Source organism: Podarcis liolepis (genome assembly GCF_965112155.1).
Source record: "Podarcis liolepis genome assembly, chromosome: 1".
Taxonomy (NCBI): Eukaryota; Metazoa; Chordata; class Lepidosauria; order Squamata; family Lacertidae; genus Podarcis; species Podarcis liolepis.
In genome coordinates, this window is record NC_139554.1 from 16,197,545 (window position 1) to 16,224,467 (window position 26,923).

Here is a 26,923-nt window from a genome sequence, read left to right on the forward strand (position 1 = left end):
AAGAATAAATTTAGCCCAAGCTATCAGGTTGCCAAATGGCAGACCACATTCTACAGATGGACTATACAACTCAAGCTAGCACCTCAGTGTGGTCTCTCTCCTGCTATAGAGGCTATTTCAAGATAGATCAAAAAGTAAGTGTACTGCAATCCTTAGTGTATACAGACCTCTCTCTTTTGTTGGTTTATTCTCATGACAAGTGAATTAAGGCACTGAAAAAACCCCCACAAAACAAGAAATCGTGCTGTAAAGTTTTATTTAAGCATCTGACATTAGTACACAAATCTAGAACAATCCAAAAACAACAAATCCTTCTGACAAGTCTTTCCAGGTACTTTTCAAACAGAAATCTTTCCTAGCCACCTCTATACAGCCATCTGAAAACCTAACTATGCCTTGCAAGTCCAACAGTCAACATCTAAGCATGTTTCAGATACATCACTCTTACTCTCCTCTACATAACCATTTGACAACATAACTATGCTTTGCAGTGTTAAAACAGCCTTCTAGAACTAGATTCGAGATGCAAAAATGCTTGAATACTGGTTACAGGTTCCTTTTTTACTCAGTACACAGGACAGCCACGCCACGTTCATAGAAGCTACGAGGGTCTTCCTTGGTAGCAATTTCAAAGTCAACCGTGAAGATCAGATCAGCACGAGTGAAGTTCAGATAAACAGGTAATGTCACCTGCAAAACAAACAGGTTCAGTACAAGGTGAAGAGGAGGAAGTAAATCACGAGGAGAGCATAAACAGCATGTACGACTGAAAAGCACAAGACTCAACAGATCACATTACTTACCACATTAGACTTTTTATCAGCATTTGTCTGTTTGATCCAGCGAAGCTGAGTTATGGGCAAAACCGTTGAAATAGCATTGGAAAGCGACAGCTTGTTGTTATTGCATGTGGCTCCCTGAAGCTTCAGGCCTATTGAGTTAAAAAGAGAGGGATGTTTAAACGTCAGCCATGAAGTATATTAAAGTCTGTTATTTTGTGGATTCACCATTTTATACAAAGTCTCCTTAGAAGCGAAGCACATAGAATTGTAGAGTTGGAAGGGACCCCGAGAGTCATCTCAACTCAAGTAACTATGACAGATGGCCATCCTACCTCTGCTTAAAAACCTCCAATTGAGTATGTGTTCACTTCAGGAGGCCTGGATTTCATACATGCATGGCAGCTAGTCTTGGAAATTTGTCTGATCTTGGCATGGACAGAATGCAATATCACCTAACTGCATACATGAAGCCAAAGGAATCTGCAGATACCTGGAATCCTTGCCACAGCCACTGTGGCACACACCTGTCTCCATTAAAAACCCCGGAAGAGGTGTAAGATGCAGATCTGCCACCCATACCCCCAAAATGTTAATGGAACACCACTTCAGCACAACTGAATTCATGTGCAATCTAACTTCATGATCTTTTGCACACAAAATTACTTTGCCACTGTATACTCTGTATGTTGTTTTAACCCATTAAGAAACTGGAATGTTTCAGCATGAAGAGTATTTCCTCCACGTCACCCTTGAGACAGTAGCTCCAACTAACCTGTTACTCCAAAACTGCAAGCATCCAACACTGCGTTCTGAGTTGTTGTAACGTTGACTTCTAGGCAGAGTTCTTCAAGAGACCAGCTGTTGGCTTGAGCCACGTACTGCCTTGTAGCTGTGATGTAGGCCTCAGGTACAAATAGGCCTCCCAGGCATACATGGATGTTCTGTTAAGCAAAGCAGAGTTTGTTTGACACAACTTGATTCATTGGATCAGTACCAGAGGCCTGCAGGTGAAGACCTGGTGAGCAGGGCTGGGTGATATTGGCCTTTCAACATCACGGTGTATCCCCAGCCAAACATCGTGGTTTGGCGATACAGTGGTACCTCGGGTTACAGACGCTTCAGGTTACAGACTCCGCTAACCCAGAAATAGTACCTTGGGTTAAGATCTTTGCTTCAGAATGAGAACAGAATTTGTGTGGCAGCAGCGCAGGAGGCCCCATTAGCTAAAGTGTTACCTCAGGTTAAGAACGGACCTCTGGAACGAATTAAGTTCGTAAGCAGAGGTACCACTGTATACCGTGATGTTGAAAAAGCAAGATGCATTGGCCTCTGCCCGCGAGACACCAGGTGGAATTGCCCCCGTTCTCACCTCAAGAACTGAGGCGGTTTCAGGCTCGCAGGCTGGGACAATGCAGCTCATTTTCGCCGCTCAGCTGAGGGGAGGGGAGGTTTCTTCCTCCCCCCAAGCTGAGACAGGCCCAGTGCTCTCACCATCCATGCACAGGACGTCAGGGCTCCTTTAACTGCTCGACTGAGGCAAGGGGCAGCTGCACACTCCTCAGTTGAGCAGATTAAAGATGCAGAGGGAGGAACAGACTGTATCAATGCCTCTCTGATACAGCTTGTTTCTCCCCTCTCCGTCATATGAGGGCAGAGTGGGATGGCGGTTTCACTCAGTGATATTACCACTGGTGAAACTGCCGTCGCTCCCGAGTCCCTCTGCTAGCAGCGCCCGCTGGAGGAAGAAACTCTTGACTCCCTCCAGCAGATGCTGCTAGCAGAGGGACTCGGGAGCGGTGGCTCACCAGCGATATACCACTGAGTGAAACCAACATCGCAGTCTGCTGCTCATACCGGTCCTAGGTGACATATTGCCCAGGCCTGCTGGTGAGTCATATACAGACTTCTTCTTATCTCTCTTTGCCCAATCATTTTAGGTGCATCCTCTGCATCCTCAGGGTCTGAGCAGTTTAGCTACTGACAGGGAAGCGCTTTCTGCCTTCCCTCTGACCCTGGAAGCTACTGGCCTCACCAGCCCCACAAAATCCCATGGATTTAAGCAGATCTGTGTGAATGGAAATACAGACACCCACACTTCCTTAGAAGCGCTAAAAATGAGGATATGCTGTATTCAACCCCTTCTCAAACAGCATATGAGAATATGCTACACAAGCACGTATATATCACTGTTATGGTGAGATGTGATTCATACGATGACAGCATTGTACGTAACTAAAAAAGCGGTGCTTGGAAAACTATGGAAGAGACTTCATCAGTAGAAGGGTTACAGAACCAGGGCTTCACTGCTTCCCTAGCAATGAGCTGAGTGTATTTATTATCCTCTATCTTCTCCAAGGAACATGCTTTTCCACCCCTGATGTAGTCTTCATATTTCACATAAAAGTCAGAGGAGTTGAAACTCATCTCATGTGTATTCTCACATTACCGGTACTGAATTCAACCGCTACAAAACACTCTATTGCCTACCTTCAGTTCTTTTGCTCCACCTGCAGCAGCTGCCTGGGAGATGCTCTGTAGCTGCTTAATGCGCTCACTGAAGTCAGACACCCATTGGATGACCGTCATGCCAGCAGGCACAGTGTAGTGAGACCAGCTGCGAGGCAAGATGCCTAGAGAGAAAGTATAAAAACGCTGTACTTTTTGGGAGCAAAAGACTAGTCACAACTGGATGGTCTCTCTCCTTCATTGATAGTTTCCCTATAAGCAAATCCTGAACACATTAAAAAAAGAAACACACGCACAGAAACAACAAAAACCAGACAGTAATTACAGCAATTAAATTACTTCATCATGGCATTTATGTTAACTTCCAAACACTCAACATTTACACTGAAAATTCTTGTGTGTAAAATGGAAAGATACTAAATTAAGCACCAGCGACTGCAGAATCTATGGATGGGATTCTGTAACATGTGTGTGTGGGGGAAACAACCACCAAGATGGATTTATGATTTGCCATCAGGTTTAGCTGAATGTAGGTACTTGGTTTAATCCCATCCCATATGCACAACACCACAGCTAAGAAAGAGACCTCCTTAGACCTTCCGTTTTCTTTCTTTCAGCAGCATCTTAATTCAGGAAGCTGTGTGTGTGCGCTTTAAACAATCGTTTAGAATAGCTCACCTTTCACTAGTTCATTAATAAGCGTCCGCAGATAGTTGGTCTGCTTCTTCTTCCCCTCGCACACTTGAACCACATCTGCAAGATCTTGACGAACGTCCTGAAGGAGTTTGGCTCCCATCTTCACTTCTCTCTCAAAGAATCTGAACAAAGGATCCTTGGTTTCCAAAGGAAGAGCAAAGTGTTAGTAAGTGGAGAAAATCCTGGCAACTGAGCTGTGAGAGCAGGAATATCCCAGCACTATCCTTCCTAGAACCACCATCAGTAACTTTACACATTTTGATTTTTGAAACCAAGACAATTTTGTCAATTAAGTATCACCGCCATCATCTAAGATGGGGAACCTGTAGCCTTCCACATATGGTTGGACTCTACCTCTCATCAGCTCCAGCCAGTATGGCAAAGGCTAGGGATTATGGGAGTTGTGGTCCAGCAGAATCTGGCCAGAACAAGTTCCCCAGCTCTGCTGTACATACTAGGTTGCGTGTCCCACCTTGATATTTTCCACGGTACGTTTCAGGTGGTTCAGTGTCTGTGGGATGAGGTGGAGCCAGTTGGAAGCCGTGGTGTGTAGTGTTCGCATCCAACCTGGCCGACCATCCGAGGTGGAGTCTGTCCGTGCCTTCTTCTCGGTCTCAGCATAGGCCAAGTCATCCTCATCTTCTAGCATTTGCATTTTCAGCATTTTACTGATCATATCAATACCTGAAATGTACAGGGTGTGAAATGCTTAAGCATTTTAAAAAGGTTAAAGATTAACATACGTGTGCTAGCTGTAAGCAGGCTAACTTTAATCCAACCTTGAGCTTTGAAAGCCCTGCATATAGTTTAGGAATTTGATCCTATGCTATTAGTCAGTTCACAAATAACATTCAGCCACATATCCTCAAAGTGTGGTCCTGATAACTTCAGCTGATTAGATTGTGAGTAAAGTTTTGGCTTTCAGGATTCATCCCTGCTGCAACACTTAAACCTCCCTATCTGGCTAAATTTGGTTCATGAGATTCATGCTGCACTAATCCGTTAATTTTTTTAAACCCAGCTAATTCCGTAGTAACCAATGCAACATTTGCAAGCTTCTTTACGGAATCTTGTGTGGTTTAGCAAATATTGTTTAGACTCCGGTTAACACTGAACTACTGAAGTGAAGCATTTTTTACCCTGGGTGGTGAGAAGAACCTTTTCGGCATTGTTTGGAAGCCCGAGCCAGGATGGTGTTTGCGTATCTGGCAGCAACTCAACCCACTGGACAAATTCTTCACGCCTGTCGAGACAAAACGGCAGGTAATGACCACGTGGTCCACAGCACTGAGCAGTTTGAGCCAACCGGGCCCAGGCTTACTACTAAAGGCAGAACTTAAGTACCTGATTCCATCTGGCATCTGGATGTCTTTATGACCATCAACCTTGCAGGCCAATTTGAATTCACTGTCAAAACTTGAAGTGGTGAAGAGGCGCTCCAGGAAACTGTTCAATAAACGCTGGTCAAATTCGTTATCAATGCGTCCTCCGTAAATCGACTGAGCCATCAGGGTCTTCAGCGCAGACCAGGGGATCTTGTCAGGAGAGATATTCTGGCGGCCCTGGAGGGGTACACAGTTTTGTTGTAATGGAGGTAGCTTTTGGGCAGTAAAAGTCTACAAAGCCAACATTATTACAAATTAAGAACCAGTGTGGTAGGCTGGTCAGCATGTTGGAAGACCCAGGTTTCAAAATCTAGGACTAGGGAGACCCAGGTTTCAAAATCTTGCTTAGCGTAGCCATTTTCTGATCTTGGACAAGTTATTCAGTATTTAGCCTTACTTACCATGCATGCTGCCTTGAGCTCCCATTGAGGAAAGGCAGGATATGAATACGTTTTATGAATGTGCTTTGCCTACTTGTTACAAATTACTTCTCCTTCATGAAAGCAGCCCAGCCACATTCCCTTTAAGGCAGAGCAGTAAAGTGGAACGCCTGCAACTTCACTTGCCTTTGCTGTGTCATCCAGCCATGTATCCACTGTATCACATGCAGATCTTAGATCAGATTCACCAAACTCGTATTTTTTTGACCAGCCGAGAGGAGCATATCGGAGACGCTCTTGAATGATGGCATGGAACCAAGCAAGAAGGAAATAGAGACGAGCGCGCTCATTGGGTGACTAAGGAGGAGAGAGGGGGGGGAAATGTTTTTTCTTCTTCTTACATTGCATTCAAGAGAAGAACTGCATGCTTGAGATTACGACGAATAAACCCTTGTCCTTACTTTGTACATTTTTTAAAATCTTACGGATAACCTCCTGGAGCAAGTTTGCCAAAGGAAACAGGCACAGTAGGCAGCCTTAGGACTGTGCTAGTGAACACAAGGTATTGCATTTGGACATCAAATCAGAACAGATGGCCTGGTCATTGTAGATATTACACGTTTAGGTTGCCTCAGAAAGACTGCCTCAATGTTTGTCTACTTTGTGCAGGCTAGAGGGGCTTACTTAAGCTCTGCACTGTCTTCTCCCATCCTTCCTCAGATGCTTTGCGCTCTACCCGAGTGTCAGCAGAAGCAGAGGACCAGCACCATTCTCTCTGCAAGCTTGGTGTTAAGGAAACATGGCCTGGGAGGAGCTTTAACTTATTTCATTTAAATCAATGAATGGTCAAAAGGCCAGGAGGATGATCTTTCCAATGCAAGAATTAATGAGTAACTGGCACTCCCTTTTAGGTGGGAATAGGTGGGCTCTAAACTAAACTCTGATGGATCCCACCCCCCCACTAGCACTTTTGGGAACCACCATATGCTGTCCCACTAATGCTTTGGCTAACTATAGGTTCTGTTTATAAGAAGACAGCTTACCTTGCACATTCTGGACACTGGAATGCTGCTGAAGGTTCTCAACATGTTGGCCTTTACCCCGGGGGGTGGTTCAAAGACAAAGATTCTCCCAGCCCTCAGCAAGTTCACAGGCACCTAAAACACAGAATAAGCCCCACTATTATGCACTAAAAGATGTCCCCTTCTTTCCCAGACCTCTGCAAAATGACTATGCCAGCTCAAATTCTGAATCTTAAAAAGAGTCATGCTTCTAGTGTCAAGAAGTATCTTCATGTTAATAATAATAATAATAATAATAATAAGCGGAGGAGAGAGTAAAGAACGTCTAGACATTTTTCATTTTGTCCCCATTTACTGAGGTAATGTATTGAGACACTCAAGAAAACCACGTTGAGGTTTTATTTAAATAAAAACATTGTAGTTTATTTAAATAAAACTTTTTTTAAAAAAAATCAGCATAAAAGTTAATTTATTATTTTCTAAAGTTGATTTTAGTGAGGAGAAGGTTAATGGGGTTTTTAAAAGGCTGGACAGAGAACTCACAGGTGTGTGTGTGTGGGGGGAATACTATCTCTGTGTGTCTGTTTTACTGTGGCACCCTTCTCCCAGAAACAACAGTGCAGAAAGAAAAGGCTTGCAAAGATGCAGGTAATGACTAGGATTTTGCTTCCGAGCTGCTTACTTTGGGATTTATCTCCATTGTAAGGAAGAGTCTGAAGCAGGCATGAGGCTGAAGAGAATGTAGCTTCTTTTCCAGCTGCATCAGCCATCCAGGCGCCAGGTGGACATTCTTTAGCACGACCCATCTAGAAGAAATGGTTTTTTAAAAATGGATTAAGAAGTGCCAGTATACTTATTTGTACAATGCCAGAGTAAATGCCAGACAGAGCAGAGCCTACCTGCCAGACTTCACTGCTGTATTGATTGCCTTATCAGCTTGGTTAAATCCTTCAGCGGAACCTGCAAACACGAAGTTTACAATTTAGAGGCGGAGTTTAAAGCTACATTCCGCAGCATTTGGAGTGACAAGGATGCCCAAAGGTCTCACCGATAGCAATAGAGGTGATCTGTGTGTTTTGCTCGGCAGCAAGGTCTTCAACACGCCCACTGGCATCATAGCCGGGCACTGAGCACATCAGCACAGGAGTATTAGGCTTCACCTAAAATCCAAGAAAGGTGGGGCGGGGGAAAGGAAAAAGGTAAAGGAATTAGGGTAGTTACAGGACAAAGCAGGTTTTCTTTTTCCAACACCCACAGGAACTGATCATTACTTTTCTCACGTTTCGGCAGCACAGGGAGGACTTGAGGGGAACACTTGCGGGATTGTAACTGCACTCGGTAATAAGAGGAGGGGTGGAATGCCTTGCACATTTCCAAACAGACCTCTCTTTCTTCACGTTCCCGTTGACTTGTGGGCATTTAAGATATGTTCCGGATCTAGGTCAAGGTTCAAATCAAACCCCAGTTTTCCAATATAGGCTGAGATCCAAAGGTCTACTTGAGGTGTGCTGGGCGTCTTAGAAAATGGGGCTTTGTTTGAGCAGCAAAACCTGAGCCGTATCACACACTGCTTCTGAAAAGTCTGCAGAGTTTCAACAGTGTTTATGCTACGTGGTGCTGGACACTGCTGTTTTAAGATTCAGAAACCTGAACTCCCAACAGGCACGCAGAACTAGAGTCAACCTTGTAGAAAAAGGCATGTTGTAATGCCACATAAAACCACCTTGCAAATTACAAGAGGAGGAAGCAGGGCTGCAAGAACTGCAGCCGACTGGGACTCAGTGGCTGGCAGCCTGAGGAAACTCCATCTGCCTTGGTGCCTGCCCATAAAAACAAGTTTAGAGTAGGGTGATGTCAGCAGGTTCCACTTAGTGAGTTTCTCTGGGCCCTGAGCGAGAGGTCAGGAGGTATTTCAGAAGCAGAAGGAATTGCCACTGGCCTATATTTATTAGTAATTTGTATTAATGTAATATTTGCGTATGCAACGGTGCATTTTTCTAAAATCTGTGCTGTTTAAGCTGGCTGCTGTTGCTGCTTTAGCCTCCTGTACATTACATAGATTTGTTTTTTATATTAAGCGGTACAGAAGTGGTCTAAACAAAACGGAGAAAGAGAGTTGAAGCAGCATGCCTGCAGAAGTTCCACCTGAGGTTCTGTGGAACGGAATGGGTGTGACTTAAAATGCCTACTTGCCTCTGTATCCACAATGTGTGCCAGGTCCAAGGGCTGCTCCATAATAGACATAAAGCTTTCTCCAAGGTTTGTGGAAACAAAATGATGCGCCATTGCCAGTAAGCGATCAGGGCGGAAAGCCTGGATCAGGAGCAAGCGATGGACGGCCTGCCCAATGGTTGCTGAGCAGAAGAAAAAGGGGGGAGGGGTAAAAGTCATCAGGTAAAAGGCCTTGCAAAGGAGGACTATGCTTCTTCCAAGACCAACTTTCCCCAGTAGGGGAATAGAGACAGTAACTGAACCCTAGAAGCCCATAAGCTACCTCGGATGTCCTCAGGACAAAGCACATGACAACAGTCCTCACTTTCTGCCCATGGATATGGTGTGCATACTTGCAGTCAATTCACACAGTATTTCAGTTGTAGGTGTTGCCAGGGGACAATTGCTACTTGCCACAGCCAAAGGCAGACGAATGGCCAACTGCAATAGATGCCTTGTGCACGTAATACTGAAGCATCTTTCCCCAGAGCAGTAGAATAAATCTCCACACGCACCTGCTTTGCCTTTTCTCCAAATATACTTAAACTGATCCAGAAATGGAGTTCTTCACTTACTTGCAGGTTTGTCTTCTGTCCAAATATACGGCACAGTCTGCTCCGGTGAGCTGCTGTCCAGCCAAATACAGAATTGCTGTAAATCAGGTGGAGATAAACAACAGGAACCTTGTGTTAGACCAAAGACCACAATGGAGATACTAAGAGTGTGTCTGTGTGTGGGGGTGGGGTGGGAGACTGACATGGAGAAACCGCACCTATATCACTACTACATATTAAAGTTGGATGTTGTACAATACACCGATCAGGCGGCTTTAGCTATCCAGTCCATGTACTGGAAGCAGTAAGTATGGAAGTGAAACACATTTGTCCTCCCCTCTACAAATTATCAGTGCAAGGAACAAGTGCCACATATTAGTAAAGGTAAAGTGACCCCTGACCGTTAGGTCCAGTTGCGAACGACTCTGGGGTTGCGGTGCTCATCTCGCTTTACTGGCCGAGGGAGCCGGCGTACAGATTCCGGTCATGTGGCCAGCATGACTAAGCCGCTTCTGGCGAACCAGAGCAGCGCACAGAAACGCTGTTTACCTTTCCGCCGGAGTGGTACCTATTTATCTACTTGTACTCTGATGTGCTTTCAAACTGCTAGGTGGGCAGGAGGAGGGACTGAGTAACGGGAGCTCACCCAGTCACGGGGATTCGAACAGCCGACCTTCCGATCGGCAAACCCTAGGCTCTGTGGTTTAGACCACAGTGCCATCCGCGTCCCTGCCACTTGTTAAGGGTTCCCAATAAAGATAATGTCAAGGCTTCGGTATCAATAAGGCCCTCTCCCATTGCACCAGCAATTCATTTTTAATTTCAGTTTGGCAGCTTTGTTTGACGACAGCACTCACATCATCAGCTTTGACTTTGGAAACCAGATCCTTAAAGGCAGGAAGGAAACTCAATCTCATCATGGCTTCCAGTTGCTCCACAGTCAGGCCACTGATCTTGGGGAGAGGTGTGCTGCTGAGTACTATTTCTTTCCCTCTTAAGAAATGCTGGAATTCGGCATCATAGGTAGGCTCCCTGCAATTGGCAACAAAGGAAGGGCACGTTAGAGAACAATTCACTATTTGTGCTTATGGACAAAAGCAGCCCTTAAGAACGCGGGAGCAGATAAATAGTCAAAGTTGGGAAATATGGGAGAGACGCACTTTGAAAATGTTGTCTAGAAGGATAAAAAGAAATTATTATAAATTAATTTGGAGATGGTATTTAACAGCAGTCAGATTAAATCAAATAAACAAGGAATATTCAGTGTTATGTTGGAGGAAACGGAGAATTATGTTCACATGTGGTGTGGGTATAAATATGTACAATTTTGGGGGCAAAGGGTGTTTAAGGAGCTAACAGAAATCACTGGGTTAAAGCTGACAAAGTCCAGAGGTAGCATTATTATCAATTTACGATGAGGTGGAAGGTACACAGGCTATGAAGGACTTGCTCACAAATTTATTGACAGCTGCACAAGTTATTATAGCTAGGAGGTGGAAGGGGCAAGCAGAATATAAAATGGAAGAATGGTACAAAAAGGTGTGGGATATAGCTGTGAATGATAAATTGACATGTGCTATTAAGGTAAGATGGGGAATATGCAGGAGAAATGATTTGGAGGAGATATGGAAGGAGTTGGTAGAATTTGTACTGTTAAAATGGAAAAGGGTCAAACTATCGCAAGAGGTGCTGAAATTTTGGGAAGTTGGATAGTTACAGTGGAATGGTCTCGGGGGTGGGGTGCACAATATTATTATTATTATTATTACTTTGTCAAAATGAAAAACAATTTTTTATATATATACAAAGAACAACAACGTGGAAACTGTTTGCCCACAAGATCACCTTACCCCACATGGGCCCATTTGATCGCTATGATCGGTGGCTCGGCACTACTAGAACTGCCACCTAATACTCATTCCACATTTGTAAGCACTCGATCGTTTAATGCGGCGGCACCTGCACTTTGGAACTCCCTGACTATTCATATTTTCAGCGCCTGCTAAAAACATTCCAGGCCTACCCAGAAAGTGGAGGTAATTTTAATCTGTTTTAGTATTTTAATTTTTGTATGTTTTAAAGTAGGGTTATGAATCTTTCTTGATTATATTGACTTACCTTTTTGTAAACTTCCGTTGCAGTTTATTAGGCTATACTGAGTTGATTTTCCAAATGCCACCTTTGCAAAAAGGCAGGGTATGCCTTACTTTTAAAGAACTGCCACGACACACTGCCTACATTTGTAAGAGACTGAAGATTGGGCCACCTATTGAAGAAGAGAGAATTGTATGCTTACCCAATAGTGCCTTTCAGTTTTATTCTGGCCAACAGCATAGCAAAGGTTATGTGATCCTGATGCAGCATGCCACGTGCGACTCTGTTGAAAGCAACCTATCAGTGCAAAACGAGAAAATTAGTTTCATCTCCTACTGATAACATGGAACTGTTTTAACTTGATATGGCTTTTCCGAACCTGGAAGAGATCCTTTGTGATGATGGAAAGACGCTGGGTATGGTCTGTTATCCCCTTCAGATTCGGGTTCTCGTACAAGACATTGTGATAGATATCCAGGAAAAACTGGAGGGAGTACTGGTACAAGAAGTGTATCTAAAGAGGGAAAAACACAGTCACACAGCAGCAAAGCCAAGCCACTTCTGTACCTGTGGCATCTTATCATGTTGTGCAACAAACATGGCTAACAGGTAGAAGAAGGCAAGGCAAGCCAGTCGTGCTTTTGTACCTGTTTTAGCGACTCCATTGTGAAATAGATGCTGCTACAGGCAGTAGAAAGTGGGAGATACTGCTGAGACACAGTCTCCACTTCCTGCATGACAATATCGGTTTCTTCAACTTTCCTGGTGACCTCAGCCGCCTCTTTCTTGAGGTTCTCCAGTGTAGTAATGATGGTGTCGTCATCCAAGATCCGACCCTTCACTTCATTGAGGGCTTGGAGAAGCGACTTCTCTAACTGCCGCAGACGCAGCTGGAATTCACCTTTGGGTAGAGGAAAAAAGTCTTAAGGACAGTTCGAGCTATGCACTGCGAGAATCCAAGAACTCTGCGACATCCCCTGGAAATTGCTTTCAGCCACAGAGCAACATCAGCGCAGTCCTTAATTTAATTAGGCTTCTTTAAGGGTGAACAGATTCCATCAGTTTCACTTCCACTGTTGTTATGAAAATGACAGGTCAGCAGAACTCCACCTGCACAATGGGGGCTTTCCTGGCTCCTTCCACTCACTACAGCTCCCTGTGCCCCTGCAAGTTGTTTTGAAGGTTGAGGAACCCCCTGGAATAGCATGAGGCGGGCCAGAGTGGAATGGGGAAGCCTGAAGAATTCAGCGGCCACCACTGGATCCAAGCCGATATCCCTTGGGTTCCAATCAATCAGATTTCAGAAGGCTGGTAACAGATTGCCCTCACAAGACTATTTAAAAATATAAAGTCCCTCACTCTTGGGCCCTTGAATGAAATTGAAGAGTTTGCAGAGTAACCCCCACATCCCGCAATTCTAGGTTTTTAAGATTATAAAAGCCACGTTTTTATTCAAATATTTGTACAATTACAAATAAACATTTAATATATGTCAGTGACAAGGCACTTCATTTTCTAATTCAACTCATTGGGTGGACTCTAGACACATAAAAACGCTGTGCAAATGCTTTTTTAATGAAATGTTTTATATTGAATTTGCCATAAGCTCACCATCTAGTGTCACATTTGTATACAGTCATACCTCGGGTTGTGAATGTGATCCGTGCAGGAGGAATGTTCACAAGCCGCAGTGCTGCGTCTGCGCACGCGCGTGATGCAATTCGGCGCTTCTGCGCATGACGTCATTTTGCGCATGTGCCAAAACCCAGAAGTAACCCATTCCGGTACTTCTGGGTTCAGCGTGGTCCACAACCCGAAAACACACAACCCAAAGTGTTTGCAACCCAAGGTATGACTGTAATGCACTTAAAACATTCTGTTTGCAACTGTGTAACAGTCCTTTGTGTCATTGGCTTGAAAACATTAAAAATAAAGTAACAGAAATCTCCCTCAGCTTGAAAGATGCTGGAAAATGCACCCGTGAAAGAATGAGATTCTAACATTCTAGTGAACATACCCAGTGCCTTTTTTTCCTAAAAAAATGTTTAGGGGTACTCTCATTTTCCTACTCATATTGAAATACTGCCCCCCAATGAGGCAAAACTTAAGATTCACAAAATGTTTAGGGGTATGCGTACCCCCAGAAAAAAAGCACTGAACATACCTGTGTGTATGCAAAACTATACAATCTGGGTCAGAATGCAGCAGAGGGAGATTCTGCAAGTATCTCAAGTTTGTTTTAAGGCCCACCAACAGTAATAAGTCCCATCTGGGATCCGATTCCTGCCAATACTGTACCTTGAAGTTTGAGGAGATCAGAGCGCTTCTCATCCACATCTGGCCTTTCAGCTTTCAGTACTTCGTTCAGACACTGGCTCTGTAAGCTGCTGCGAGTTACTGTGAAGTTGACGAACGTCACGCGGGAGCAGAGATCTGGAGGAAACTCAACCTACCGAACAGAGCATAGTCACCTTTTACATAGAATCTCCTTTCCCTTCCACTCCCACCAACTGATGGTCAGATAAATCAAGTTTCTTGCTTACCGTTGGATCTCTGGTGGAGAGGAAAATGACGAACGATGGAGACAAATCAATATCCTGATCTCCCAGGGTAATAAGAACTCGGCCTCCAGTCCTACGGACTTCACGGTTCAGCACAGGATTCAGCACAGGGTCATAGCTCTCCACATCCTGGGCAAGCATTCAGAAAGGGGAAATAATTTAAGTGTTAAGAATCGTACTTCCCTTCAACTCTGGAGTTGGTTCTAAAAAGCAATCCAGATATAGGCTGAGACTCCAAAAGTTGCTTTTAGGCACACCCAAGAGCTTAAACCCATTGAGATCTCTCGTTTTAATTAGAACCGCAAATTCCCATGCTGTATTACAAGCTGCTTTTTAAAGAGTCTCTCCCCAAGTTTCCAAAGCTGTTTCCCACACAGTGCTAAGTCCAAAACCCCTTGGGCTCATGGAACGAATGTTACAGTTCCTTGGATCTTGACCGTGGTCTTTCTGATATTAGGTGAAGTGCTCATCTTTCAGCTTTTCTGAAGCCCTTTTATTCAAGTTACACAATATTTGTTTCAACAACTCATTCGAAACTTGTGCTGGTTATAAAAAATATGTATGCACAGAACTAACCTGGACAAGCAGAGGATTACCAAATCGCAGGGCGCTCTCCAAATTCTTCCTGAAAGCATCATCCAGAAAGCTGGTACGAGTGATCTTACGGTCCTTATATTCATTCATGATGAACTCTGTAGCTTGCCCAGAGGGGTCAATAATCAGGGGATACCTACAGAGGTAATTGGTGGAACGTTATTTGAAATTCAGAGAGCCCAGGAGGAAGAGATCTGTTCAACATATATTAATGGAAGAAGCATTTTCAATTTATGGATTCATGGAACAGATAAAAAGTTTACAATTAGCTATACTAGGGGCCCTTCAAAGCCCTTAGTTTGTATTTTGAAAGCCCTTAGCTTGTATTTTGATATGCTGCACATACCAAATAGGGGCCTGGAATAATTTTTACTTCAGAAATTATGAGTGTTGCACGTAATGTATGTGTATATCATCCAGTCTTTACTATTGAAATAGTTGGTCTCAAAGTTGCATTATCTTTTTGAGCTTCTAAATTTCCATTCTGACTATAGAGTGCTCTGTTAGAGGGATCTGATCTAGCATGGCAATTCTTAGAACAGTGGTTTTGCCAGACGCCACTTGAAAGTTTCATTTTAAGATTATGTTAGACTTCTCCACAAAATTTTCCTAGCACATGCTGTCTGTGCCAGTGGCCATTCACAATATCCTCTGGCAAACAACTCTATGCTCATAATGTGTTGAATGAGCAGGTTTTGCCTGTCTTTTAACAAGGCTTCTTATCTAAATGCCGAGAGCCCAGGCAATTCCAAAACACTCATAATCACTAGAGAAAGCCTGGACAGAAATGATCACATCAGAAGGGTTGAAATGGTACTTCCACTGGAAAGCTTTTCTGGCCTGAAGAAGCCATTGGTATGCACAAAATGAATTAAAAGAAAAGCAACAATACCGGTTAAATCGCTTGAGCATGATGGCATTTTCTGTGCACAGGTCATCTGCAGGTAGGGAACTTGCTTGCCAGCGAAGGCGCTCATCTGCGTTGGACAGGTATTCGGTCCTAGCAATGTCTGTACGGAACTGCAGGGAAAGGACCATTGTGTTTCATAGCCAAGAACTGACCAACTTTTGTGACTAGGTGAAGCAATCAGTTGTCTTCCTGCTACTTATGGCTTTGGGCTCCCACAAACATTGGCATTCTCTTGGCTGCAGACCATATTCACTCAAAGTGGGGGCAGAGCTTGAAGTCAAAGGAGGTGATGGTAGTAGAGTTGACAAATCGCAGAGTTGGAAGGGACCCTGAGGATCATCTAGTCCAAATACCTGCAATGCTCCTGCATCTTTCACCCAATCCGGGGCTTGAACCCACGACCCTGACAGTAAAAGTCTTATGCTCTACCAACTGAGATATCCCATCGTAAAATACCCACGTTGCATCACCCTTTATTATTGGTCACCTTATAAAATCACCAGACATCTGGGAACAAACTAAAATGGCCTGAAGGGACATGATGGTTCTGCAGAGCGTATCTGGTTTTGTAAGCTGCTCAGGTGGGAGACCACGTGTGAAACATGCAGAAGCTGTTCTGAGCTTCACGGAAGAGGAAGGTGTACCATAAAGTGAAATGCTCCAATTATTTCAAGTTAATAGCAGCGGTCTTTATGACCTATGCACAGTTTTTTACCTGAATATTTGCTTGTTGCAAGTGATGAGACCATGTTGTGAACAGGTTCTGACGCATCTGTTGGTCAAAGTAACCAGCATAAGCGATGAAGGCTCCTGAGAGCAAGCAGTCTCCTGCAATGGTGGACATCTGGTTTTTGAAGGTTTCACTTGTTTTCTCCCATCTTTCACGCTCTGCAGACAAACTCTTCAAGAGAGCCGTACTGCGGTTTACCTGCAAGTAAAACCATTGCTTCAGTTAAACAAAAACTGGATTGAAGATTACTACCTGCCTTTGAAAACACGGAGAAATTTGTAATTGCACCAGATACAGGGCCAGGTTTTCAGCATCCTATTACGAAACACACATTTCAAATACCTAGGAGGCTGAAGAAAAGGGGAGCATAACCACAACTTTATTTTTTATTAGAAAATGCAGCTAGCATCAACAAAGAAGCAGAGCAAAATTGTTTGCTTATCAAGTTTGGCTTAAAAGGCAGCCTTAAAACCTAGAATATATGCAGCACTAGGCAGCTGTAGGAATTATTACAGAAGACACAGAAGTAGTGATACACACATTTTTAAATAAAGCTTCTAAAACTATATAAATTATACTGCATGTACTAACGTGGACAAATTTATAGATTACCTAACTATGCTATTGGTATTAAATATAGAAGCAAAATAATTAAACTCTCTTCAATATACAAATGAACTTTGGATTTTAAATTCATGCCTGAACGAAGAGCACTAACAAGGAAATTGTGTAGAATGCTTAGAAGCACCCATTCCACTATCTTTTTGCTTCCCTCAACTAGACCACTCAAGGTTGCAACTATAATGTAAGCCCTTAAGGAGACGTGATAAAAGAGGGAAACCACAGACAAATTTCTAAGGAAGCACAACAAGGATAAATTCACAGCCATCTCACTTTTGCTTCCACAGCAGCCAGATCCGCCTTAATAGCCTGAGCCTCGGAAATCAGCACAGCATATTCTTCCTTGTAGCGGGCAATGCTGGCCTCCAGGTCTCTAATCATCTGTTCTACTTCGTTGGCCTTCTGCTGGTTGTCTTTGGCATCGTCCTCCAGTTTCTGCAGTTCGTTTCTCAGGGGCTCTACCCGTTTCAACATGTCAGCATAGTTCAGCTAGGGGGGAAAAAACATAACACCAGGTCACTCAGTTCTGGGACACTTAAACAGTTCTGGTTTTAAAGCTTTGTTATTTTTAAAGCCACTATGGGATTGTCAGCGACCTGCTGAGCTAAACAGCAAGAGGCAGGAAACCACCTTCAAAATACGACTGAGCTTCTATAGTATTTTATCCTAATCCAGTTAAATACCACAAGACAAGTTACCTGTGCAATAGCCCATTTCACCATAGGGCCGCAGGCCAAAGATGCTCTGTTCACAATTTCATAATTGTAACTTGGATTTGACAAGTAGTTCTTCTTCATCTTCTCCCGTATTGCATCACTGGAATAAGGGGGGGGGGGGAGAGAGATAGAGAGATAGATAGATATTGAAAAAGTATCCAGACAAACATGGTGTTACCATCCAGCATGCAATTGCCAAGCCTGCAAGTTATCCCATCACCTTGGTAAGCAAAGCTATAGAACACAAATACCTCATGTCTTCAATATTAAAGTTGACAATGCTGGTGATGAAATTATCTTTCAGAATAACTGGCCTGATCTTTTTCCAGTCATTCGTCTCCTCACCCAACAGGAGACAGATGGATTCTAAAGCCAGTTTTACCGCCGCAGGTGGGTTGCCCATAGCTCTTACTTCAATAAGGTGCTGCTTCTTTATAGAGCTCACAGCTATTAAGGGGATGGAAAAAAGGGTTCAGCATGCAAAAACAAACACTGAAGGCTGCTGCTGGGAATAGGAGAAAGAAATTTGGTTCCAAGACTGAGATTTGGCCACAATGGAATCCACTGAATGGAGAGTTTCTTTCTGAGAATGTTCTCCTTGAATCAAGATGAGATTTGCTAATTTGAAGCAGAAACCCGAGCCCTAAAAATTTATGCTTTTTATCTGCAACATGCAAGAAGTGTTGCAGCAGTCTTCGTGAACCATTTCTTTCTGTTCCCTGCAGCAGCCACTGTAAACCTGCCAATTATTCACCTGATCTCCTCAGCAGAAAAGTTTACAATGGTTGGGATGAAGTTTTCCCGCATTATGATGGAACGGATCTGTTTCCAATCAGTTGTGCTTTCACCCAAGAGCAGGCAGATCGACTCTAACGCCAGCTTCACGGCAGCAGGAGGGTTGGCCATAGAACGGACCTCCACCAGATGTTGTTTCTTTATTGATTTAACAGCTAGGAAGAAGCAAGCCCAATCAGCCAGGAGAGAAAAGACAGTGATTTGAGAGAAAACAGTGAAGAGTAAGATGATTAGCAAATCTTGAGGATCGGTGTGAAAGATTCTTAAGCTTCAGCAAAAATCAACTTTGATTCAAAAAACGAAAGGCACAATTTACCAGGCACATCTCCCATGGGTTTTTTTTTAAAGCCAAGGGAAAAGGACCTGGATGTTTCCCAGATTCTCAGCCTTCAGAAACACCATTTCAAAACACACAAAACTATGATAAGCAACTGCAAAGCCTTTGTCAAAGGCATAGCCAGACTGGGTACTTCTTTTCATGGCAGATGAACTTCTTGGTTTTGTTTTTGAAAGGCAATGCTTTTGCCTTTTATTTAAAGACAACAACATCCATATACAATGTGGATTATCTAGCAACATGATCTGGCATTCTGGAAAGCTTTACTACTTGTGCTTCTAATCAATCAGAGCCCAAACCTGATTATTGATCAATGTATTACTCAGAAGAATTAAGCTGACAAGCCAAAATGCACTGATTTTTTTAGGGAGCCGTAAAGTGCATATTCGAAAGCATGGAGCAAAATGTTCCTGTTGCATGCAGCAGATTGGAATGCACTAAAAAGCTGCTCAACAGATGACTTTCACATACCATTTTGAGCCTCGATGACTGCAGGCTCCACCTTATCCAGATCTTCCTTCACGCTCATCTGCTTGTCTGCAATGCCCTCTTGCTGTTTATGCAGCTGCTCCTGGATTTCCTGGCTCATAACCTGGAAGCAAGTTACACAGGATATTTCAAGAGCCCCGTTCTTACCCTATCTGCTCTGAGTTAAGAGGCACAACTCGGTGCGACAACATGCTCTAAAAAGGACTTTAAGGTCTTCACCTTTTTCTTCTCTGCCTCTTGCTGATCTTTCACCATCTTCTTCAGCTTATCATTCGCGGCTGCATTCTTGACTTCCAGCTCCTGGCTTTTTATCCGTAAGTCACGGCGAAGTTCTTCCACCTAGAACCGACAGCATATTCTCAATTACAGTGAACTCTTTTCAAGACAACTTCTAAGGATTGTCACGAATGGTTTCTTCCTTCTTCCAATGCTCTTTCCTTAAGACTCATACCTGGTCAACCGTTTCCTTGATCTTCCTAAGACCAACATTCAAATGCATCTGCTGCTCTTCCAGCTCACTCCGTTTCTCATTGAACAAATTGGCATAGTGGTTGATGAAGTCCAAATAATGACGAGGAGTGATGGCCATTGTCCTGCCACCACGTTTGGCTAGACGAGCATTAGCCTGCCAGAAGGGGAAAAGAGTGTGTTAAAAACTGATGTACGCATTTTAAAATATCCTTCGAAGTAGGAAATGCTTTGAGGACTGCAAGAAGGTGCACAAAAAGTGAGAGGACAAACCCACCTGATGAAGGGTCTGGTGAACAAACACACAGCTGTTCACGATGGCTTCCCTATGGGATGGTGGCTGTGGCAGCTTGTCATAGACAACTGGCATGTAGTCTGGTACAATGTAGTTTGGCTTTTCTAGGTCCATTTTGCTGGTGAACTCTTTGCCAACTTGATAAAGCGCCTCTGTCGACCAGTCTCCAAACCAGTTCAAGACACACCTAAAGCAAAAGATGACATGCTATGAAGACTAACTGTAGTTCACAGTCCTGCTCATCTGAATTATCCATACACCACTGTAATGGATGCAATAGAAAATAAGCAGTTGTGTACCTGTTGAAGAGGGCTGGAGATGTAGCTGCTCTGTCCTTCAAGCCCTCAGAAGATGGGTTCATGGTGAAGACCACATGGAGATTACGAATGACTTGGCTGGTGAACCATTTGTATAGTTCTTCATGCGAATCCAACATCAAACCCTCTTTCTGGGCTCCTTCCTTACACTGAGTCATAAGTGTGGCATATTCATCCCCTTCAAACAAGCCAGGAACCTAAATGGGAGACACGTTAATTTACAGACAGATCTCTGAATTTTGCATTGAGATAAATCTTGAGGATCCAATGGCAATCTGAAATCGGAGAACTGTTGGTTTGGGCAATGGATTGTAAAGTCATTTTTTTTTACAGAATGTGCAAGACCTTCCAAAAAGCTAATAAGGTGTTTGGAGGTGAGGGGTTATTGGTTTGTTTTTGTTGTATTATGTATTTTATATTTTATATTCTTCTTTTGTATTGTTATGTTGTGAACCGTCCTGTGATCTTCAGATGAATGGCAGTATACAAATTTAATAAATAAATTACTATGTTTGGAACAAGAAATATATGGGCCTGCATAGCAGCTTGTCAGGAATCCAGAATCTCTTAAACAAGATTGGATGGCACAGTTCGGATCCCACCCCCACCCCCCAAGTCCAGCCTTTAGTAAAGTTACCTCTCCATTGGCCAGCAGAGTATTCATTCTCTCCAGGAATCCAGAATCAAGTACATTTGATTCATCCATAATGAATGCTATTTTCTCATTCTTGCAGCCAGATCGTCTCAATACTGTTCTCAGATCTTCATCAAAGTCTTCACCAGTGTACTTTCTATGCACCTGTGAACATCCGTTATAGATTAAACGTCTATGATTTTATCTAGCCTGCCAAGCTCAATTTAATGCTGCAAGAAACAGAAGCTGGACCTTCAGTTTAGGGAAATGGGCACACCAACCTTGATTTGGTAGACACTTAAGCCATTCATCCAAGCCACAAATCGCGAGAGAGTAGTTTTTCCTGCTCCACTAACACCAATGAGAAGTAAGTGTCCCTGAGGCTGACGGAAGATTCTGAAAAGAGAGTCTTGACTTAGAAGATGCAATACTGACTAGCAGTGAATCCCATGCATGCTTACTCAGGGGTTAAATTCTATTGTTTTCAATGGTACTTATTCCTAGTTAACTGTGCCTGCAATTGCAGCTTAGGAGTAACTGGTAAACAACCATCCCCTACAAAAATACATATGTATTACTGGTACATAGAAGGCAATATTCTTTGTGTTCTGCTCTAGCACTCAATGTCCAAGGTGATTAAAAAAACTGTATCCCCTTTCTAAATACGTACTGGACTGGTTTAGAAACATATTTGCCAAGGTGCTACAACTGGAAAAAAAGTTTAGAACACAAGAGTCATGTACCTGTCAATTCTTAGCACATGGTCCAAGACTTCATTGAACAAGACAAGTGGTACGTCAAGTTCTTCTTCATAGAAAACCTTCAGTCTGGCTTTCACGTAGTCTCTTAGCTCTTCTTGATTAACTGGAATATAATCCTAAAAGACAGTGCAAACAACTTATATACTTGCAAAGCATAAAGCATCAGCATTAGAGCTGTCCTTGCTTATGACAATATTTGAAGAGGCACAAACTATTGCCTATTCATGAAGCTTATCCACCCACCTTAATTAATTGACTGTCTCATGTTGACTAACAATAATCTCCAAGCTTTTCCCAAGTAGGGAACAGTGGTGGGCAACAGGCAAATGCGTCTTCCCAAGATGAGGAATGAGAAGTAATCACTGAAAAAATCTAGTGAAGTTTTGCAGAACATCAGCTGAAGGGCAAGAATGAAGACAGCCATGTGGGAAAATTTTGCACATAGGCTGGATGCAACATGCAGCCTCCAGGTGCCCAGTTTGCTGCAATGTGCTTAGTGCCTACCCTGATCATACTTTTCATCAGCTGCTGGCCAAGTAGCCAGCAGACGTAGACTCATTTTTACAAGAAGGGAAGCAGAAGAGGGGAAATGTATGTGAGCTCGACAAGGGGACAACTAAACTCCCGTACAGGCAAACATTCTGCCTGAAGGGAATATGGATAAAATGTGCACCTAATTACATTTATTTTAAGAGACACTCAAAATCCCAGGTAGCTCCATTCTTGCATGAATCTCACACTAAAACAGATAGTAGCTACGGTTTGTTACACTGGGGGGAAATTGAGAGGTGCTCATCCTCAAAAGGATAGCTGTGCCCTGATATCCAAGGAAGTTTTTAAAGTGAGGTCAAGACAGTAACATCCGATGTAAACACACTAAATGTAATAATGCTCCTTTCTGACTAAATTATCAGAAGAAATATTATTCAAACCAAGTCAACATCTGCTACCAATGATTAAGTCATGATAATACAATTTGCAACTGATTAAAGAAGTTTTAATGTCATAGGTTTTCTCCATCAACCGAAAAAGCAGAAAAAATTAAACACAGCACACTTCCATATACCCACGAACTAAAGCAATGTATTGATGTATTAAAGTTCAAGTAAGCAGCAGAGCTTATACCTTGGATAGCCAATTGCTGTACAGAATGGGCCTGGCCATTGCTTTCTCTTTGTCTATGTTGGGGAAGTGCTTCAGAGCTACCATGTCAATGTTTTCATCAGTCCACCGTCTCTCCTCATCTTCCACAAGCCTAGATAAAGGGAGCAACCATTAGTATTAGAAAGCACATTAACAGCTTAAAGTTAAGACTTCATGACAGAGAAGCTTTGGCATTAATATGTTCAAAAGTGTGAAATGAACTTCTCCCAACTACTAGTGAAATGTAATGGTTCATATCACTTGCAATGGTCTAAGATTCAGATTCTGGGCTGCATCAATAGGAGTATAGCATCTAGATCAAGGGAAGTAATAGTGCCACTGTATTCTGCTCTGGTCAGACCTCACCTGGAGTACTGTGTCCAGTTCTGGGCACCACAGTTCAAGAAGGACACTGACAAACTGGAACGTGTCCAGAGGAGGGCAACCAAAATGGTCAAAGGCCTGGAAACGATGCCTTATGAGGAACGGCTAAGGGAGATGGGCATGTTTAGCCTGGAGAAGAGGAGGTTAAGGGGTGATATGATAGCCATGTTCAAATATATAAAAGGATGTCACATAGAGGAGGGAGAAAGGTTGTTTTCTGCTGCTCCAGAGAAGCGGACACGGAGCAATGGATCCAAACTACAAGAAAGAAGATTCCACCTAAACATTAGGAAGAACTTCCTGACAGTAAGAGCTGTTCGACAGTGGAATTTGCTGCCAAGGAGTGTGGTGGAGTCTCCTTCTTTGGAGGTCTTTAAGCAGAGGCTTGACAACCATATGTCAGGAGTGCTCTGATGGTGTTTCCTGCTTGGCAGGGGGTTGGACTTGATGGCCCTTGTGGTCTCTTCCAACTCTATGATTCTATGATACCACTGGCAAGTAATTCGTGTTCTGAATATTCCTATAGCTAAGCAATTTCCCTCTGAGTTTGAACCCGGACACTGACATTTACATCATATGCCCAGAGTTCAAATTATGAGTTGTGAAAAGTAGTGCTCAGTTAGCTTGAAATTTGCTCACAAATCCCAAGAGGTATCTAAACATGTTTTAAATACACTTTCCCCCAGTTAGCTGTCCACATTTTTCCCTGCACTAAGATTTGGGTGGAAAGATGGCCCATAGCAGTGATACTGAAATGTGACCTATAAATACTTCCACTGACTTTCCACCCCCAACAAAAAGCCAAAAAAACACAAACCCCTAGGGACCTAGGAAGCTACAGTGCCTTATACTAAGTTAGACAACTGGTACATCTCTCAGTCTACCCTACGCTACCTAGAGATGCCAGCTACTGGTGAGCAAATGCCAAACTGCATTATGGTAATGTGCACCCTTCTATTTCATTAAAAACATGTGCATTTAGTAGAAAGGGCTTATTTACAGTACAGTAAACTGTGTTGTGTTAATTAAGAAAAACATATTGGAACGACTTGCTCCAGTCTGAACACACAAGAGGAATTCTATGCAGCCTGAATGCTTGTGGACTATTATACTACCAAGTGTGCAGTCACACTTTATTCCAGTGAGGTGCAGTGCCTAGTGTTGGACTAGGAACTGGGAGGCCAGGATTGAAATCCCCAATCAGCCATGAAGCTCACTGGGTGACCACGGACCAGCCACTGTGTTTCAGCCTCGCTCATGGGTTGTTGAGAGCATAAAATTGGGGTTGGGAAAGAGATTGTGTACCCTGCCTCCTACCAAAAAGGAGTTTTAAAAAGTACACTGTGATCTGAGTTGGAGACAGCATGGTGTGGATAATGTCAAGGTTGCAGGTTCGATCCCCCTATGGGACAGCTGCACAATCCTGCATTGCAGGGGGTTGAACCAAATGATCCCCAGTGTCCCTTCAACTCTGCAATTCTATGATTTCACACTTTACCTGTCTTGGAAGAGACGCAGGGCTTCATGGGCCCAAATTCTAATGAGGCCTTCGACAGGCAATGTTTCCAGCGGTCTCAGAGCTTCGAAGATCCCTCTCACCCATCGAGTCATTTCACGGGGTGAATAGATGTAGTGCGGCTGTGTGTCTTGAGTAAATCTTTCCTGGAAGTAGCAGGATAAGGAGTTGTCCATAGTAACCAAGGAAGTATTTTTTAACCGCTCGCTCTAGACATTTGATAAAAAAGCTGCAAAGAGCTTTATCATTCCAGTTACCTGAGACATTGTGTAGAACTCAACCATGGCTGCAGTGAGAGGTTCTGCATACGTGCGGAGAGATGGAATGAGCCGCAGCATAGCGCGATTGAAAGTGCCGTAGATCTGAGTGAGGGAGGCTGGGCCAGGATAGTCAACGTACACAACAGGAACATGGCGCAGAAATCTAGTAAGGCATACAGGAGAGGTGAATTCTGTAGCACCTCAGCTATTAGGCTAAATACATGGGTCTAGATATGGCAAAAACAGATCTTGAAAGCTTTCACTGCTCCTGAAAGCACAGCACCGGCTGCTATTGAGATGCCAGGCCACGTTCAAGGTGTCAGAACTAGCGTGCAAAGCCTACTGCAACAACAAAAAGACTCTGAAGTTCTACGTTCCAGTAGCCAAAGCATTAATAGAGCATTTGAAAGGCTGAATCCTACTTCTCAGTAAAGCACATTAATATGAATGTGGACTGCAGGTTTGATCCTAAAAGCTCCAGCAACTTATCAACAGCAATATGGACACATTACCTATGCGAAAGAGGCTTCCTTCCAGGATCTGTAGGTGGGTTACACGCTCCAACAAACTGAATTCGCTCCAGTTTCACCCATGTCTGGTCAGATGTGCGGTAGAAACCTCCATGTTCCACCATCTGAGGATTTGAGAGAGGCGGTTACGACGGAGTTTAACTATGACAAAAAAAGTTGAGTTATTTAATCTGACTTATACTCACTTGTCTGATGAAGGATATGACTCTCTGTGTGCCATATTTATCCATATCCGGCAAGTTGATTTCGTCACAGAAGAGCACCAGCCACTTTCCTAGCTGGACAGGAGCCAACACCACACCGTTAGGCGTACGCCTGTATTCACAGTAGTGATCAAAGGTTTTCAGGAGCAGCTCTGGAGTAGTAGCACTGGAGAAATTCAGACCAACCACCTAAAAATGCAAGGACGTGATCAGGAAAGGAATATGCAGCAAGATCCAAGAGGCATAAACACTGCCGACTGGTGACAACTTTTAAAGTTTTGTTGCTCGCCTTCCTTTGTTCTTTATGAATGCTGCTCATGTTTCTATGGGAGGAAGTCAACATCGTGACTTCCCTCTCTTGCTCTTCTGCTAGCATGCCAGGTTAGCTGAATTTGTTTTAATTTCTTTTTGTAAACTTGAAAAGTGGTATCTAAAGTTCTTAAACTAACAAACCATTCTGGCTCAGAGGCAGCAATGAACTATCTACAAAATGGCTTGGCAAAAAAAGAGAGGAACGAGCGCCTCCTCGCTCGTTCTGCTTATTGTATTGTTGTGCAGAGAGATTTAATTAAATGTAGAAGATGAATAAATTATTCTGATCTTCTGCTGCTCAGTGGCATTTTAAAGCCTGCAGATGTGGTTACTCATTCAGAATGTTCGGAATGGAGAAGGTCACACACAAAGAACTGTTTACCTCCATGTCAGGCAAAGCCCTGAGTGCACTGAAGAGAGTCATGGTCTTTCCAGAACCTGGCGGCCCACACAGCACCAGGGGTTTGTGCTCCGCAAGCCAAGTATACAACAATGCTTCGTGGCGGACGGTGTCTAGGGTTGGCACCACAACATCAGGAGCTGCCACTTTGTGAGTCTCGACTTCAATCTGCGGGACCTTTGACTGCCAGGGAATCCACTCACCAGTAATTGAGACCTATGGAGAGAGAGAAAGAAAATTAAGTATCTGGTATTATCTGCTTCTGTTGCTGCCAAAGCAACAACTTGGTGTTGTTTAAAGCGGGTACTTCAAGGTTTAACATTCATTGCAACATTAAGCTGATCAAAAGCATTTAAA

At 43.4% G+C, this 26,923-nt stretch overlaps 1 protein-coding gene across 1 annotated transcript in view; it reads right to left on the reverse strand.

Moving 5' to 3' along the window:
- Positions 1–239: 239 nt before the first annotated feature.
- Positions 240–26,923, reverse strand: part of DYNC1H1 (dynein cytoplasmic 1 heavy chain 1) — a 59,292-nt gene continuing 32,608 nt past the window's right edge. The window contains exons 38-78 of the mRNA XM_083516613.1: positions 26,549–26,782; positions 25,837–26,043; positions 25,634–25,755; positions 25,119–25,284; positions 24,844–25,007; positions 22,944–23,073; positions 21,801–21,934; positions 21,339–21,453; positions 21,061–21,222; positions 20,406–20,620; positions 20,089–20,293; positions 19,795–19,968; positions 19,563–19,682; positions 19,326–19,446; positions 18,477–18,672; positions 17,705–17,822; positions 17,280–17,495; positions 16,371–16,583; positions 15,638–15,765; positions 14,728–14,881; positions 14,134–14,280; positions 13,889–14,039; positions 12,238–12,491; positions 11,970–12,104; positions 11,793–11,887; positions 10,354–10,528; positions 9,518–9,593; positions 8,925–9,085; positions 7,780–7,891; positions 7,631–7,691; positions 7,414–7,537; positions 6,753–6,866; positions 5,896–6,066; positions 5,289–5,506; positions 5,084–5,187; positions 4,417–4,628; positions 3,927–4,080; positions 3,270–3,412; positions 1,555–1,723; positions 804–931; positions 240–690 (exon numbers count right to left, since the gene is read on the reverse strand). Coding sequence (XP_083372739.1) covers positions 562–690; positions 804–931; positions 1,555–1,723; positions 3,270–3,412; positions 3,927–4,080; positions 4,417–4,628; positions 5,084–5,187; positions 5,289–5,506; positions 5,896–6,066; positions 6,753–6,866; positions 7,414–7,537; positions 7,631–7,691; positions 7,780–7,891; positions 8,925–9,085; positions 9,518–9,593; positions 10,354–10,528; positions 11,793–11,887; positions 11,970–12,104; positions 12,238–12,491; positions 13,889–14,039; positions 14,134–14,280; positions 14,728–14,881; positions 15,638–15,765; positions 16,371–16,583; positions 17,280–17,495; positions 17,705–17,822; positions 18,477–18,672; positions 19,326–19,446; positions 19,563–19,682; positions 19,795–19,968; positions 20,089–20,293; positions 20,406–20,620; positions 21,061–21,222; positions 21,339–21,453; positions 21,801–21,934; positions 22,944–23,073; positions 24,844–25,007; positions 25,119–25,284; positions 25,634–25,755; positions 25,837–26,043; positions 26,549–26,782 — 6,327 coding nt within the window. The 3' untranslated portion in view covers positions 240–561. The remainder of the gene's footprint in view (positions 691–803; positions 932–1,554; positions 1,724–3,269; positions 3,413–3,926; positions 4,081–4,416; positions 4,629–5,083; positions 5,188–5,288; positions 5,507–5,895; positions 6,067–6,752; positions 6,867–7,413; positions 7,538–7,630; positions 7,692–7,779; positions 7,892–8,924; positions 9,086–9,517; positions 9,594–10,353; positions 10,529–11,792; positions 11,888–11,969; positions 12,105–12,237; positions 12,492–13,888; positions 14,040–14,133; positions 14,281–14,727; positions 14,882–15,637; positions 15,766–16,370; positions 16,584–17,279; positions 17,496–17,704; positions 17,823–18,476; positions 18,673–19,325; positions 19,447–19,562; positions 19,683–19,794; positions 19,969–20,088; positions 20,294–20,405; positions 20,621–21,060; positions 21,223–21,338; positions 21,454–21,800; positions 21,935–22,943; positions 23,074–24,843; positions 25,008–25,118; positions 25,285–25,633; positions 25,756–25,836; positions 26,044–26,548; positions 26,783–26,923) is intronic.